This window comes from Myotis nattereri (assembly GCF_964212035.1).
Source record: "Myotis nattereri genome assembly, chromosome: 16".
In the NCBI taxonomy this organism is placed as follows: domain Eukaryota; kingdom Metazoa; phylum Chordata; class Mammalia; order Chiroptera; family Vespertilionidae; genus Myotis; species Myotis nattereri.
In genome coordinates this window covers 19,519,642-19,535,153 of record NC_138091.1, presented here as the reverse complement: position 1 = coordinate 19,535,153, position 15,512 = coordinate 19,519,642, and the positions used below count along the sequence as shown (strand labels likewise).

Here is a 15,512-nt window from a genome sequence, read left to right as displayed (position 1 = left end):
GGGCCCACTGAGGCACCTGGGAGGGCAGGGGTGGCACTGTGGCTTGGGGATTGCTGAGGAGCAGGGGTGGGGCGTGGAGGGGAAATCCTTAGGATTGGATCTAACCCTTATTTAAAGAAGGGGTGTGTATAGCCTGTGATTGTATACCTGTGTGTCTGTACCAGCACCTGCCCATCTCAGTGTGTGTGTGTGTGTGTGTGTGTGTGTGTGTGCCTGCCTGTGGGCCATGCCCAGGATGACTCTCTGTATAAGAGTGTGTGTTAGTGGACTCGTGTGTGGCTCTGCTTCTGTGGAGGTCTATGTCAAGGCCTGGGTCTGTCGCCGGGTTGGTGTGGAGCAGTGGAGCAGCTGGTGGCAGAGCCCTAAGTGTGGGCAAGGAGCTAGTGTCGGCGTATTTGTCTGTGGGGTAGTGATCCCGTGTATGACTATTTCCCACAGTGTGTGTGTGTGTGTGTGTGTGTGTGTGTGTGTATAAGGACGTGGGCATCAGTGTCCAGCCCTGCACGGGACAGTGATCCAAGTGTGTCTGGCTGTGTGTTGGCATCAGAGTGCTACCACCGTGTGGCAGTGTGCATGTGTGCCTGTCACAGTGTCCCCAGCTGTTTCTGAGCTTGTGGGACAGTGCTCCGTGTGTGAGAGGTCTGTGGAGCTGTGGTTCGGTGTGTTTGTATCAGGCAGCGTGCATCTGCCCTGTGTGTTTGTATCCGAATGTGGCCACGCGCTCCCCGGTGCGGCGGTGCCCAGCGTGCTTGTGTGTAAGTGTGTCTGGGTGTGAGCGCCATGCATTCTCCCGGTGTGTGTATCACAGCGAGTGGGGCTGTGTGCGCATGTGGGTATGTGCACGGGACTGGGTGTCAGCGTCCTTGCTCGGCACGGGGCCCGCAGTGGTTCCGTCTGGCGGGCCAGGGCAGGTGTGGGCCTCCGTCCCGCAAGCCGCGACCCCTCCCACGGGCGGCCAGAGGGTGGCGGCGCGGGCGCCTCTAGGACCCGGCGGCGGCCGGCCGCTGTCCCCCGGCCGCGCGAGTGAGCATGTGCAGAGCCGGTGCCCGCTAGCCCGCCGCCCGCCCGCCGCCCGCTCGGCGCCCGCTGGCTCTGCCGCCGGGCTCCGCGCAGAGGTCCGTCCGCAGCCCGGGCGAGCCCGGCAGCGGCGCCCAGTGCCCGGCCGCGTCAGGCCGCTCGCCGCGGACCCCGGACAGCCCGGGGGCGTGCGGGCGCCGGGGCGCTGGGCTCGGGCACTGCGGGGCTGCGGGCTCGCCGCCCCAGGGAGGCGCGCGCGTGGCCGCCGGAGCGGGCGCCCCAGCCGGCCGCGATCGCGGGTGAGTCCTGTCCCCCGGGTGCCCGGCCAGGACACCCGCGCGGGCTGCGGGCAGGGTTCCCCTGGTCCGGCCGGCGAACAAGTTTGTGTAGACGCGGCTGGGGACGCGGTGGGACTGCACCTGCCCCGGCTTCCGGGCGCGCTGGCGGGGCGCCTTTGGGGGGCAGCGAGTGTGAGTGTGCGCATGGCGGGGAGCGCCCCGGAATGAGGGGCTGGGGCGGGGGCGGGGGCAGGGGCACAAGGCAGTTGCAGAAGCTCATCCCCCTCTTGGTTTACTGAGACACTCCGTTTCCCCGGATGAGCCGCGGATCTGGTACCGGGAGGGGAGCGAGGACACGCTTTGGGGTGCGCACCGCCTCTCCTCGGAGGAGACGGTTCACCCAGCGGCAGCTCCCTCTCGCTCTGCTACCAAGCCAGGCTTCCGGTCAGCAGAGGGTTTGCTCCAGCTTGGGGAACTTGAGCAGAAGCAGAAGCTAAAGCAAGATGTATATATATTTTGTCCCGGTATCTACCCCAAGTAGAGCTTTGCGTCTTCACATGCGTGGACAGAAACTCGCGCCTGGTGGCTGCTAATTGCGTTTTTCTTTTGTATCGAGACGCCTCCAGGAGTACCCTGCCTCTGGGTAACCTGGGGGTTGCCTTTTCCTGAGCATCTGCGCTCTCCGATAATGCCTGTTCCGTACAGGCTGGCCCGAGGAGGCAGCGCAGAGCGGGGAGTTCTGCTGCTTTGCTAAGCCTGCTATGTCCTGGGGAGGATGCGTGTAGAGGTTCCAATCACCACCCCCCCCCTTAGTCCTGCCCTGGGATCCAGCTGCTGCCTACACCAGCCGGGTCCCCCGCTGCTCCCAAGATGGGCAGGCTCAGAACTCCACTACTTTTCTAACAACATTAGATGCCCTCTTGTCGCTGAAACAGCATGCGGTTTATGGAGGCACATGGGCTGTCCCAGCTTGGGACTCCATGCCATGGTTGTGATGAGGAGATGGGCCTTTTCTCCTCCGCATTGCCTAGGCCAGAGTTCAAAAAGTGAGGGCCAGTGGGGAGTACAACAGAGGAGGTGGAAAGCTGGCGGGCCCTGCCCTGTCTGTGGCAGCCCTACCTGGTGCTTGTAGGGGCTGGAGAGAGGGCCAGGGGGAGGTATCTCTCAATTATGCCTCTCACTACCTCATACACACTTAGCTTGGCCCTCGGGAGTCCCGTGGAGGAGGTGCCCTGCTGGGCCACCACAGACCAGGGATTCTACAAGGAGGAGCAGTGGTGCTGGTTTGTGGGAGGGTATGTTGGTCTCTCCCAAGCCCCCTTGCTAAAGGAGCTTGGTAAGCTGGGCGGCGAGCTGGTGGGCTGAGCTGGCAGCTCACCTTCCCCAGGAGGATGCCGGGGTCCTCACCTGCTGCTGCATCCTCCTGTGCTCAGCAGAACCGTTCCCACAGCTCCTCTGGAAGGAAGAGGGATTATCCCAGTGGTGGTGGTGGGCGGGGGGAGGGTTTAGTGGGCGTTGGAGCCTGTGGGGTGCTGTTCTGTGGCCTGCAGCCTATCTGGCTGGAAGTGAAGAGAAGCCTGGATTAGGCATAAGGCCAGACCCCTGTCCCTTCCCTCCTGTCTGCCTAACCAGGCAGAAGTGGGTATTCCGGGCCACCAGTTGGTCAGCTGCTGAAGCCTGAGCCTCCAGCCGAGTCAGGTAAGGCCCAGCATTTGGGGAGTAAGTGACAGAGCTGGTTCCCTGTAGAGTCTTCAGGCTGCACCGAGCCTGCAAGCCAGATGGAATCCTGTCCGAGCAGGGCCTCGGGGGAATGGGTGCTTCTCTTTGTAGACACTCCCGGCTTGTGCTCCCATCTGGCTCAGATCCCGGTCACTCTTGGTGAGACCCATTCCCTGACTCTCCCTCGGACGCTACACTGAGGTCAAGGCCAAGGGCTTTGGGGCAGCTCAGTGTTTAGGCCTTCGGGGTCTTTACCTGTTAGATATGCATGATAATCAAACCCGCCAGCAGGGGCAGAGCTGGGCAAGAGGCAGGCCGGCTCATCTGGGGAGTGAATGCATGAACCTGGCCTTTGACTCCCTTCTCCGTGGGGCTCCATGTCTTGTTTACACACTGTTTCTTCTAATCCCTCCTCGTGGCTCTAATAATCCATGTTGACATATTATCAGATGATAATTATCAGAAATGTGCCGCTTTTGGAGAACGTGGTTAGGGAGGAACTCTGCCTCCCAGTGTGGATGTGAGAAGTGGAGGAAAGAATGGATTCGATTAATTTTGTAAGCTTTAAAATGCAGTGCACCGATTGGTGGCTGTTGAGGTCTCTCCCTTCTACTTTGCTTCTCTTCTCTTGCTGCTGGAAACCAGAGGGTGGCTGTCTTGGCAGGAGGGGTCCAAGAGGGAGGGTTCTGATGATAGAAAAGGTGTCTTGAGTCTCCTGCTATAGCCTGGGCCCCTTGTCCCAGTGCCTGCGAGCACAGCAGGCAGAGAGCCAGAGAAGGGCCAGGCTGACTTTGGGTGGATACGTCACTCACTTGCCCAGATTTGTCCTGATCGCTCAGTGGGATCTAGGCAACTCGCAGAAGGGCACCACTGAGAAGGAGAAACATATGAACAAATGAACAAAATAGGGTTCTATGAAAGAGGTGACCCAGAGGTAGCCCAGAAGACATTGTGCTTGGCTGTTTCAAGAGTGGGTTGGACTCCCAGATCAATTAACTAAAAAGGGAACACACCAGCCCCCGCAGTGGTATTCTGTCTTTCTTTGCAGCCCTGGCCCCTAGGTGCCTGGAAGAACCTACATCTCTGGTGTTGAACAAATGAAGGCCATGTGCTATGGTAGATGAAACTACTGATTTAAAATCAGAAAACTTGGAGCCCAGGCTAGCAATAGCTACTTATCTTTGCCCACGTTAACTGGCTTTCTTTCTGTCTCAAACTCTGCAAGTATAAAATGGGGATGATAATGATTTTGACTTCACAAGTTTGGTTTGTTGATCTGTTCATTCAACACAATTGATAGTGTGTGAGCCTGACTACCTTGCAGTCTCTAATGTAGCATAGAAAAATTTATTCTTATTTATATGAACTTCAGCACTAGGTTTGATGGAGGATCCCCTCGCTTTTGCATTGACTGGAGTTTCCACCTTACTGTTATGTTTTATAACTTTTTTAGCTACATTTCTTACTTTTCGGCTTTCTTCAAAAGTTCAGAAGTTCAAAGATTTGCCTCTTTGTGCTCACTCTGGCAGCACATATACCAAAGATTTGTCTCTTCAAAGTTAGGAAACCACCACTCCATTCCCATTTCCCAGACCATATCCCACCCAAGGGCCAGCAGGTTTATATTTAACTAGAGGCTCAGTGCATGGATTCGTGCACCAGTGGGGTCCCTCAGTCTGGCCTGCACCGTCTTGCAATCCAGGACCCCTCGGGGGTTGTCAGACTATTGGTTTTGGTGATCCCCACAGGCCAAGCTGAGGGACTCCACTGTTGCACGAATTTGTGCACTGGTCCTCTAGTATCATATAAGATTTTTGGTTAATCTCTTCCCGCCCTTCCCTCTGAAATTCATCAGTCTGTTCCATGTTTCCATGCCTGTGTATTGAGCGTCTGCCCCCTGGTGGTCAGTGCGCGTCATAGCTACCGGTTGAACGGTTGGATGGTGAAATGGTCTCTTAGGCTTTTATATATATAGACTAGAAGCCCGATGCACAAAATTTGTGCAAGAGTAGGCCTTCCTTCCCCTTCTTGCCGGCACCGGCTTCCCTCTGGCACCCGGGACCCGGGTTTCCCTCCAGCTGCTGGCAGCCACCTGGGGCCCAGGCTTCCCTCCGGCCGCTGGCAGGCACCCAGGACCTGGGCTTCCCTCGCAGCCCCGCTTCATCCAGAAGGTCGTCCGGAAGGACGTCCAGTCTAATTAGCATATTATGCTTTTATTATTATAGATGAGTCCTTCGCTCTCTTTCTGAGTCTCCAAGACCAGAGGCGTGGAAGCCCAGGGTGAGGGCAGCATGGCCTGGAGCATTGGAGGGTGGCCAGTGGGCACAGATTTCCTGGGAGCCTGTCCTGTGTTCCACTTGGAGGTGGGCAGAGGCACTGACTATGTCCGCAAGGGACTCACAGGCTGGGAGGAGGAATAGGCAGAGTAGCAGAGTCCTGACTCCAGGTAGGACCAGGCACAGGTCACAGAGCATCCAACTTTGCCATCTAGCTCTGTGGGGCCGGGGAGGGCGGCTCTGTTCCAGGGATCAGGAAGGCATCATGGAAGAGGCGGCATTGGAGCTGATGCCACCTTGACTGGTGGCCACAATGCATTGCAGAGCCATGAGACGGGGCACGGACATCCATGGCCAGTGGAAGAACATGTGTGAGGGGGTGCAGAGCGCCTCATGCTGTCCAGGGGACACTGGTTGGGAGATTGCATTCTGGAAGCAATAGTGAAAGGAAGGGCTGGGAGACTGAACCAAGAAGGGCCATTGAATACCAGGCTGAGGAGCTTCAACTTGGCCACCTGAGCCCTGGGGATCCTCTGCAGGCCGTAGCATTAGCTCTTGCTAGAAAGATCGCCTTCTTAGGCTACTGGGAGGGTAGGGTCCAGATGACAGGCACGGAGCCAGCGCAGGGCAGAGGCAGGCTTTGGTGAGGTAGGAGAAGACAGGGAGGGGAGGATCCCTGGTGTGGCTTTGTTGAGACCCCCCCCCCCCGTCCCCCCACCGGCTGCCAGTCATAGAGGCTGGGGCTCAGAGTGCCCATCTCCTGGTCTGGAGAGCAACATGCTGGGCCCTGTTCCTTTGTCTTTATGGCTCCCCTCTCTTCTCTTCCCTCCCCTCCCCGCCCCTCTCCCTGCTGCTGCCACCCTCCCCTGCTCAGTTTCTCAAGCCCCAAACCTGGGTGAGAGGCAGGTGCCATCTGCCCAATCCCCCCACCCCCCCACCTCCTTCATGTTCAGCTTCTACCTGGGACCCAGATAACAACAGAGGAACAGAAGAGGGATCAGGTTGCCTGAGTGCCCACCTGAGCCAGGCTCCTGCTTCCTCCCTGAGACCCCGGGAGCCCCTTTGTCCTATCATTTCTCCTCTCATTCCTGAGGGAACTCCAGGTCTCCGTCCCCCAGGCCCTGCCCTTCTCTGGGGTGACAACCGGCCTCTAGACGGCCACTGGGCATGACAGGGGTGTCCTCAGCCCTGGCGCCCCTCCAACCAGCCCTGAGCCTCAGGCAGGGTGGAGCCCCCCATCGTCCCCCTGAAGCATTTTGTGTGGTTCTGAGGAGGGAGGTGCCACATGGGAAGCATGGCTTAGGGGAAATGACCCAGACTTCCGGAGGGGAGGGCCCAGCAGGCGGCACACTGACCCACATGGCAGCGTCCAGGAGGTTTGGCTCGGGGACGCCGTGCGCAGGACTTCCTCCAGGAGCTCTGCCTGACATGCTTTCAGAAAGGTGCTGAGGGAGGCACACCTCACTCTTTCCGGAATAAATCTTGCCCTGTGTGAAGCCAGAGCTGGTGTGGGGAGAGCAGGACGCTTAGTGGGCACGGGGCAGGCTCTCAAGCTGGTGGCCTGGGTCTGAGCGCCAGCCCCGGTGTGTCTGACCTTGGGCAGTGGACTTCACCTGGCTGAGCTTTAGCGACGTTGGCTCTCATTGGGGGCAACCAGGGATCTGCCGCGGTGGGAGGTATCGAGTGAAGGAGACGGCGCAGGTAAAGTATCCAACGCAGCCTAGCCTGTGTATTAACATTAACACGGCGCGTGCTTCATAAATGGTGGCGTGGGAAAATAAGGCGATGCTAACAGCCATCTTAGCTGGGACCAGCTTCAGGTGGGAATGGGATAGGAGGCCCACCCCAGGGGTGAGGGGCTAAGAAGAGGCGAAGGTACTGATTTCACCCATGGCACAGCCTCCGCAGGCCTCCCCTCCGGCGTTTCCTTGTTTGCCTCTTTGTATTCATAACCAGTGTTGGCCATGGTTGGTGGGAAGCAGTTTTACTCCCCGATTGACCCCACAACAATGCTGATTTACGCCCATTTAACAGGTGAGGAGCCTGAGGCCCTGCCCTGGCAATGATTTTCCCAAGCTGGGTTTGCTTTGGTGGAGAGTACCCTCCCCCTCCCTCCCCGCCACCCCCCCCACCCCACCCACCCCACCCCCGCTTTGGGGGGCAGTGGGCACAGCTGATGGGCTCCCGGGCCAGTGCCTCAGGCAGTGGCTGGATGTCCCCAGGGGTCAGCGAGTACTGCTGTACGAATGACCTCCTGGCTAGCTGTGAGCGCCTGCGCAGATGTATCCCACCCCCCAGCCCACTCCCAGGCCTCTTTCAGATTCAGCCACTCAACAAACAGTGGCCAACCCTGGCTTGCTGGCTGTGCCCTGGGACCTGGGGATGTGGTGATAAATCCCATGTGATCTGTGCCCTAGAGGGGCTGCCAGCCGGAAGGAGAGGTGGGCATGGCAGAGAGAGGGGGTGATTGGCAAATATAATATTGGTGGGGAAGTGTGGCAGAAGTCTAGGACAGAGGGGTAAGTTCCTAATGCTTTGGGCATGCAGGCCCCCAACGCAGGTGTTCTGGGCTGGGAATTGCTTTGTGATTTTAGAAGTTTGGACTGGCAGCCTGCTTTATAGCAGGCCTGGGTCATTGAGCTCCCGCCCGACCCCTGCCTTCACGCCCAGTGTCCCCCTCCTCAGACCAGGGACAGCCCCTCAGGGAAGGGGGAACTCCAGAGAGGACATTGGAAGGCCTTGGGGAACTTGGGTGTGATCAGTAGAATCCTGATTATAGCCCTGACAATGCCCACTCACTGTACACCACCCGACTTGTAGCTCGTGTCCACAGCCTGTATGTGAAGTGTGTATGGGAGCCACACCGCATCTTCCAGGTTCTGAACTGTTAGCCCTCTGCCCACATTTCTGCTCTGTCTTATCAGGACCTTTCTTTCCCTAGCGGGAGTCCTTCCTTCTCCCCTTTTAGTTTCACCTTACAGGATTATTTTTGCTGATAGAATCCTGGTCTTGTAACCAGCAGTCCTCTGTGAGCAGAGCTGGAAACACCTCTTCGTGGACTTACAGCAGGGAAAGGGTAGCAGAAACCTCAGGCACCTCGTCGGCCTCCGTGGTCTGGAAGCCCTCCCTGTGCTAAGCTGCCTTCGGGCGCTGTGCTCACGCACCGTGTCCTCTGCTCTGCAGGCTGACCTCCCACAGCCCCGGATAAGTGGAACTCGAGATGTCATTGCCCAGAGACCCCACAGGGGCAGGTTTCTGATACCGGGATCCGCCTGTCAATTTATCTCATCATTCATTTTAAAAAAATGTATTCAGAACCAAAGATCGCCAAGCATCTGCACTGCCGGGCCTCACCCTGGGGGCCCAGGTTACCAAAATGAAAAGGGTAGGACCTCTAGCCTTGCGGCGATCACAGTCCTGCCAGGATGATTAACAAGTAGCTGGACAATTAAAATCGTCCCGGGATGTGAGTGCTGGGGTTGGGGCCAGCTGTGGGCTGTGGGAGACTGAGGAATCTCCCAGTGGGTGGGTGATGGACGGGGAAAGCTGCTCAGAGGAAGTAGCACCTGGGCTGAGCCTTGGAGGGAGCACAGGGCCAGGGGTGGGGGACGTCCGGCCTGCGGGCCGTATAAGGCCCAAGAAATCATTTGGTCCTGCCCTGCCAAGGCATGAGGGGTGAGTTAATTAAATGTTTGACCAAATATAGCAGGCTAATTTTTGAGTTGATCATTTTGTGTGGCCCAAAAATAATGTTATAAATATCCAAATGGCCTTTGGCTGAAAAACGGTTCCCCACCCCTGCATTAGGCAAAGAGGGGGGAAAGGGCATAAGAGGCACTGTGTACAGAGGCATCAAGACAGATGTGCTGGGTAGTTGTGCTGGAGCATGGTGGGCGTGTGTGTATGTGCGTGCGTGCGTGTGTGCGTGCACATGTGCATGAATGCGTGATGGTGAAGCCAAAGGTAAGGGCCTGGCAAGAGATGAGCTATGGGCTAAATCATGAAAGGGCCTTGTATGTTGTGCAAAGGAGCTTGGAGTTTATCCCAAAAGCCATGGAGAGCTATTGAAAGGGGTTTTAGGCAGGGGAGTGCTGTGATCAGATTTGCGCGTTAGGAGGATCACCCCGGCAGCCCTGTGGAGGTGGGTCGGAAGGGCCGAAGCTGGAGCCGGGGAGATCAGTCAGGATTTCTCAGGATTTTCTCTGTGGTTTTACAAATCTGACGAGGCTGGCTGGGGTAGGCCTGGCACACACCAGCTTAGAGGGAAAATAAAGGTCTGAAGTGGCTTCCCGACTCAGAGTTTAATTCCACCTTCATTTGCTGGTTACCCAGCCTGCCACCCCCACTCAGCCTAAAGGGCCGGCCGCCTGGACTCCCAGAGCCCTGCCCTCCCCAGAGGCCTCAGAACTGGCAGCTATCAGCGTTCAGTCAGAAAGGGTCAGCAGGTCCGGGCTCCCCCGGATCTTCGCCCCTGGAATGCCAGGCCACAGAGCCCAAACATTGTCTTTCCTCTCACACCCGGCCGCCTGTTCCCAGCGCACAGAGCAGCCATTGAGGGGCCGCTAGTCTGGCGGGAGTCCCGGCCCATGTTAGTTACGGGCAGCGGCTTAGTCACGCTCCTCGGAGCCTTTCTTCTTGGGACAAGCCTGTCCTTGTGTGAGGGCCTTCCTCCCGCAGCAGCCCAGCTCCAGGCAGCTGCAGAACCCGCTGCCCGCCCCCCACAGCACACTTCAGAGGCCCACCAGTGGGAACCACCACTCAGCAGGAGAGCTCATGCTGGGGAGTGGAGGGGTCCCTGGGAGGCTGCCCTGGGAGCCCTTTGCCTTCTCCACATCAGGTGCCCCAGCCCCCGATCGCAGGTGCGGGGCCCTGGGCTGTCCTGTTCCTTTGGCCCGTAGCCTTCAGGAAGCCTGGGAAGAGTGCAAGTTCTCTCCACCCTCGCCCCCACCCCCATCCCCGGTGCCTGTTCCCGTGTTAAAGCTGACCAGCCCCTGCCAAGCAATTTCCATAGCACTGCCTGCCGTCCTCGTGTGCCCCTGGGAGTTTTGCATGCTTCTGTTGAGCACCTGTTGTATACTCGTGCCTTGGGCTGGGTGCGCTTGGATGTGGCTGGGCTATCTGTGGAGTTCAGAGCACAGGCTCTGAGTGCAGTCCAGCTGTACCTCCTAACCTTGGCTCCCCCGTTGACCAGCTGTGCAACGTTGGGAAAGTTTCTTTGCCCCCTTTGGCCACGGTTCCTTCATCTGTAATTGGGGCTATTACAGGATCCACCTCACTGGATTGGTGGGAATTAAATGAGAGAATACGTAAGGCATTGAGCCGAGTGCCTGATGCTCAGTAGGACTCAGTGCAGAGCTGCTGCTCTCCCTCTTCCCTGTCGTTGTTGTTACTGGATCCTCACTGCCGCTCAGGGGACAGTGTTGTCCCATTTTACAGGTGAGGAAGCTGAGGCCTGGGAGGTGAAGTAACTCGCTCGATGGCACCCAGCTGGCCAGTGGCAGAGCTGAGACTTGAACCCCGCTCCCTTTCCAGTGCCTGCAGCACAGCCAGCCCCTTTGGTAAACAGAGCCAGCAGCGAGGGGCTCCTGGCCTGGAGCGGTGGGAGTGGTGGCCCCTCCTATTTCACCTACGTGGTTTTCTCTGCTTTTCCAGGTTTCTGAGCCGGGAGGTGAGGGTTGGCAGAGCTCAGGGATGGCGAAGGTCGTGACACTCGGCCAGAAGCTGCAGCCCCAGGGCCCAGTGGCCGGAGATGAGTGATGGTGCCAGCCGAGCACCTGCCAGAAGCGGGGCAGGAGGAGCAGCAGCCCCCGGAGAGCACCCGCTGCTCCAGGATGCGGCCATGATGCCTCCGGAGGCCCCGGCCTCCCTCCCGCCCGGGCACTAGGAGCCGTGCCCAGGCTCCAGCCAGGAGCCCTGCCACCCAGGGGCATGGCCAAACCTTTCTTCCGACTCCAGAAGTTTCTCCGCAGAACACAGTTCCTGCTGTTCTTCCTCACGGCCGCCTACCTGATGACCGGCAGCCTGCTGCTGCTGCAGCGGGCCCGAGTGGCCCTGCCGCAGGGGCCCCGGGCTCCTGGCTCCCTGCAGGCCTTGCCCGTGGCCGCCATGGCGCTGGGCGTGGGCCTGCTGGACAGCAGAGCCCTGCAGGACCCCCATGTCAGCCCGGAGCTGCTGCTCGGCGTGGACGTGCTGCAGAGCCCCCTGGCCCGGCCCCGACCTGGGCCCCGCTGGCTCCGGAGCCGCAACTCGGAGCTGCGCCAGCTGCGGCGCCGCTGGTTCCACCACTTCATGGCTGACCCCCAGGCGCTGCCCGCCCTGGGCCCCGTGGCCCCCAGGCCAGCCGCCAGCAGCCGAGGTAGGTGCTCAGCCCTGGTTCCTCTGGCATATTTGGATCAGAGGGCCCCTTTCTCTGGCCCCTGGGGCGGCCTGAGGAGTAGGCACTGCAGACCCCTGGCCTTCACCTGTTGTCCCTCCCCTCCCGCTCGCCCGGCGCGGGGAGGGCCTGTGATGGGAAGCCCCTTGGAGTTTCGCTCTCTCACCAGCTGGGCTTCCACATGGCTCAGACAGGATGTGTGAGCAGGTCACCTTGAGCTCAGGCTTTGGGTTCAGACCATCCTTGTCTTGAATCTTGGCTTAGCCACAATCTTGTTGGGTAGCCTTGAACATGGCGCTTACCTTCTCCAGGTCCCTCTGAAATGGAGATAGAGATGCCTGCCCCAGGGTTGTTGTGGGGATTAAATGTGATCGTGTAGAGCAATGGCTCACAAGGTGGGGTCCCAGAACAGCAGCTTCAGCATCACCGGGGAGCCTGGTCCAAGTGCAGATTCTCGGGTTCTCCCAGACTTGGGGATCCTGAGCTCTGGGGCAGGGGCCGCAGTCCATGTAGCCACCCTCCCCGGTGATTCTGATGTACATTATACACCTAAGCCGAGGACGCCTGGGCTGGAGGACCTACAGTGGGGCCTTGACTTATGAGTGTCCCGACTAATGAGTTTTTTGAGATACCAGCTGTCTCTCAGCCGATTTTTTGCATTGAGTTGGCAGAGTAATTTGAGTTAACGAGCTCCTTAACGAGCTCGGTCTCATAATGAATTAAACTCGTAAGTCAAGGCCCCACTGTAGTACCTTATTCAGCATTCAGTAACTGGCAGCTGTTATCACTTAATAAAAACAGCTAACTCACATGTCTTTTACTATGTTCCTGTAAATGTGCTGTGTATGGGTTCTATGTTATATTCCAGTATTATAGATGAAGAAACTGAGGCACAAAGAAGTTAAGTCAGTTCCCAAGGTCATTCTCTTAGTTTGGGTTCCAAGAAGCAAACCCTGAAACCAGGATTCCAATGCATGTGGTAGAGTAGGGCTGTGATCCTGGGAACACTGTTAGGGAGTGAGAAGTGAGCCAGGGAAGGGAAGACAGCCAATAAAGGGTGTGTTATGGTGCAGAGCAGGTGGGGGCTCAGAACAAGGGTGGGACATGCATCTCAAGGTGCAGCCTGGGGGACACAGGTGGGTCCGCCACAGTCACACTGCTGAGATCCTAACATGGAAACAGCCTGGCTTCAGGTCAGGGCTCTGTGCACTGAGTTATACAGGCCCTGTGTGGGCCCAGGAACGGAGCCTGCATGTGATGAGCACCCAGAAAGTGTCATGGCTGTTGTTGGGTGTTGACGGCTCTGACAGCATCTCAGCATCTCTGTCACTGCCCCATTTGGTCCTGCACCCTAAGTCACAGGGGAATTGCTGTCTTACCTATAAAAAGTGTGGTTGGAGAATGAAGCCTCCATGGCAGGATACAGAAAGATGTGAGGCGATTGGAGCATGGGCTTTGAGTTCAGGTCTGGCGCCTGAGTCAGGGAGGGCTATGAGGGTCAGGCCTAGGAATCTGGCTTTATTCTAAGGATAATGAGAAGGTGCCAGGGAAGAGAGAGGAGCCCAGGCTTCCCTCACCTTAGGAGGATGACCCTAGTGGCTCAGTAAAATGTAGACTGGAAGACTGCATTGCTGTCTGCATGGAAGGAAATTTCTTCTAAAACCATCTGGGTCAAAGCCGTCACCATGGGGTTCCTCAGCAAGGCTTTCATGGGAGAAATGAGGAACTGATTCTGCTGCTCATTTTATGCAGGTATGATTTCTATAAACTCTCCTCAACTCACCCAGAGACTGGGTCCCTATGCAGGTGGCACCAGTATAACTCATTTAGACTAAAGTGTCGATGACTGACAAGGTCAACATGGATTTCTTGAGACGAAGCCACAGAAAGAGCACAAGTTTTGAAAGCAGAGCTGAGTGCCTCTCTTGGTATTGCCAGTTCTGGGCTCTGTGACCTTGGCCAAATTAGCTGCAATTCCTCTCTTTATGGCTCTCAGTCTGCACTTATTGAGGATTCGTGTCTGGGTCTCCATGTATGCTATTCATAGTGCACTTCAGGATCTGGGTCTGGTGACAGATCAGACATGCCCCCACATGTTTACTGCATAGCACGACTAGGGCATGAGGGAGGCAGGTGCAAAGGGCTTTGGGCTTATTAGACTGAAGTGACTAGTTCTTTATAATCTGACTTCAACGTGTCTGGCCAGCAGAGGGGAGAGCTCAGGGTGACCTAGTTATAGCCCTGGGTGTTGCGTGCATGTGTCCAGGAGAACCAGTGGGTACCCCCTTTAAGTCATCTTCAGTGACTTAAAAAAGTGACAGAATGGGGCTCCAGTGAAGGCTGAAGGACTGGTTAGGTCAGCCGCTATACACCAGTACGGCCTTATCAATTCTTAAAATATTGGAATGGAGACTATCCTGAGTGCCTGGGGTGCCTTGTGCCCTCTGCTGCCCTCCCCAGTGACCCCCAAAACCTTCCCATGGCCCAACAGCAAGTGAAGAGTTAATACCTGGTACAGCAGGAACTTTAGTGTTGAATGGTCAGTAACTCCGTTGGTTATTAAAGATTTTAATATCCCCCAAGATTTCAGGAGGAATTTGTGCTCTGGGTGAGGCGGTGGTGTCACATGGCTGGAAATCTTCAGAGAAAGAGGGAAGAGGCAGGGCACCAGCCTGAACACCCTCTGGGAGCCCCCTGCCGCCCCGGGGGCCCTGCACAACCAGGCAGGCCTCATTGGTGGAGAGTAGCCGTCAGTCCAGCCGTCGGGACAGCTGCTGGGACTGCAGACAAAGAGGGCGTCTCTTTGAGGCGCGGGCAGCCTGCCATCCTCCTGAAAAGGGATCCTGCAGGCCAAGGAAGCTGCAGGAGGCTCCATCAATCACTGAGCATTTCATTATACCTTGGACAACATCCATAATGGAATAAAATGTCAGTACGTTTACTAGGGGAAAAATAGTAACTTCTCCATGGCCGGTTTGTTTTTTATTGATAGTAATTTCCAAAGACATTCCAATATCTCCAAAGCCATCATTAATAGCCTCGCAGCATGTCCATTTTGATGTGCAAATGAACAGATGTGGAGTCACAGACAATAATGCATTGCCTCCATTTCAGCCGAAAGTAATAAATCCGCCTCGGAATGTGTCCCAGCGTATCCCTCGGAAGCCCTTTCCTTTCCACACATTCTTGCCTCTGTCAGGGAGTTAGAAAAGCCATTCGTTACTTTTCCGGAAGAAAGAGTTCATCTCCTCCTCATCTGCGTCTCAGGCCCCTGCTCCCCGCTGAGCGGGACAGCCGGGCGCGGGCAGGACAGTTCCGATGTGGGCAGCTGCTGACTGGTTTGCCCCTCCCTGTTCCCTGAAGAACCCGAGCCTGACTGCTTGAAACCACTTCTTTCTCTCTTTTATGAATGTGGTAATTATTCAGCCGATACTCACTGATCCATCATCATACCAGGTCCCAGGTTAGAGTGAAGGATCAGAATAATAATAGCTGTTATTTATTCGAACGTCTGTTAATGGTCAAGCATTGTTCTGTGTGGATGTACATCTGTTATCTCATTTAATTTCCAACAGCCTAATATGTACGTGGTGCTATCACCATTTTAATGATGAAGAACTTGAGTTCCAGGGAAGTATAGTAATTTTTAAAGGTTTATATTAATAATGATACATTAACAATAAACACAACCATGACAGTGGGTACCGTACCACATGCCATGCCTTGCATTAGACACTTCCCAGGTGCTGTGGAATTTTTATCAGCGCCCCATGAATTCTATGGGCCTGTAGCCCCAGTTCACTGATGGGTAAGCTGAGGCTCCCTGAGGGGAAGCTGCATATGCACGGT

At 56.6% G+C, this 15,512-nt stretch overlaps 1 protein-coding gene across 3 annotated transcripts in view; it reads left to right on the top strand.

The window, feature by feature from the left end:
• Nucleotides 1–1,289: 1,289 nt before the first annotated feature.
• The window catches only part of WSCD1 (WSC domain containing 1), a 41,207-nt gene continuing 26,984 nt past the window's right edge, over nt 1,290–15,512 (top strand). Inside the window, exons 1-2 of one of the 3 annotated variants that reach the window (XM_081109317.1) lie at nt 1,290–1,316; nt 10,943–11,645. In XM_081109317.1, the coding sequence (XP_080965443.1) occupies nt 11,219–11,645 (427 nt within the window). In that variant the 5' untranslated portion in view covers nt 1,290–1,316; nt 10,943–11,218. Of the gene's footprint in view, nt 1,317–10,942; nt 11,646–12,940; nt 13,416–15,512 lie in introns of those variants that run through there. The other 2 variants (XR_013996961.1, XM_081109318.1) reach the window with 2 other exon arrangements.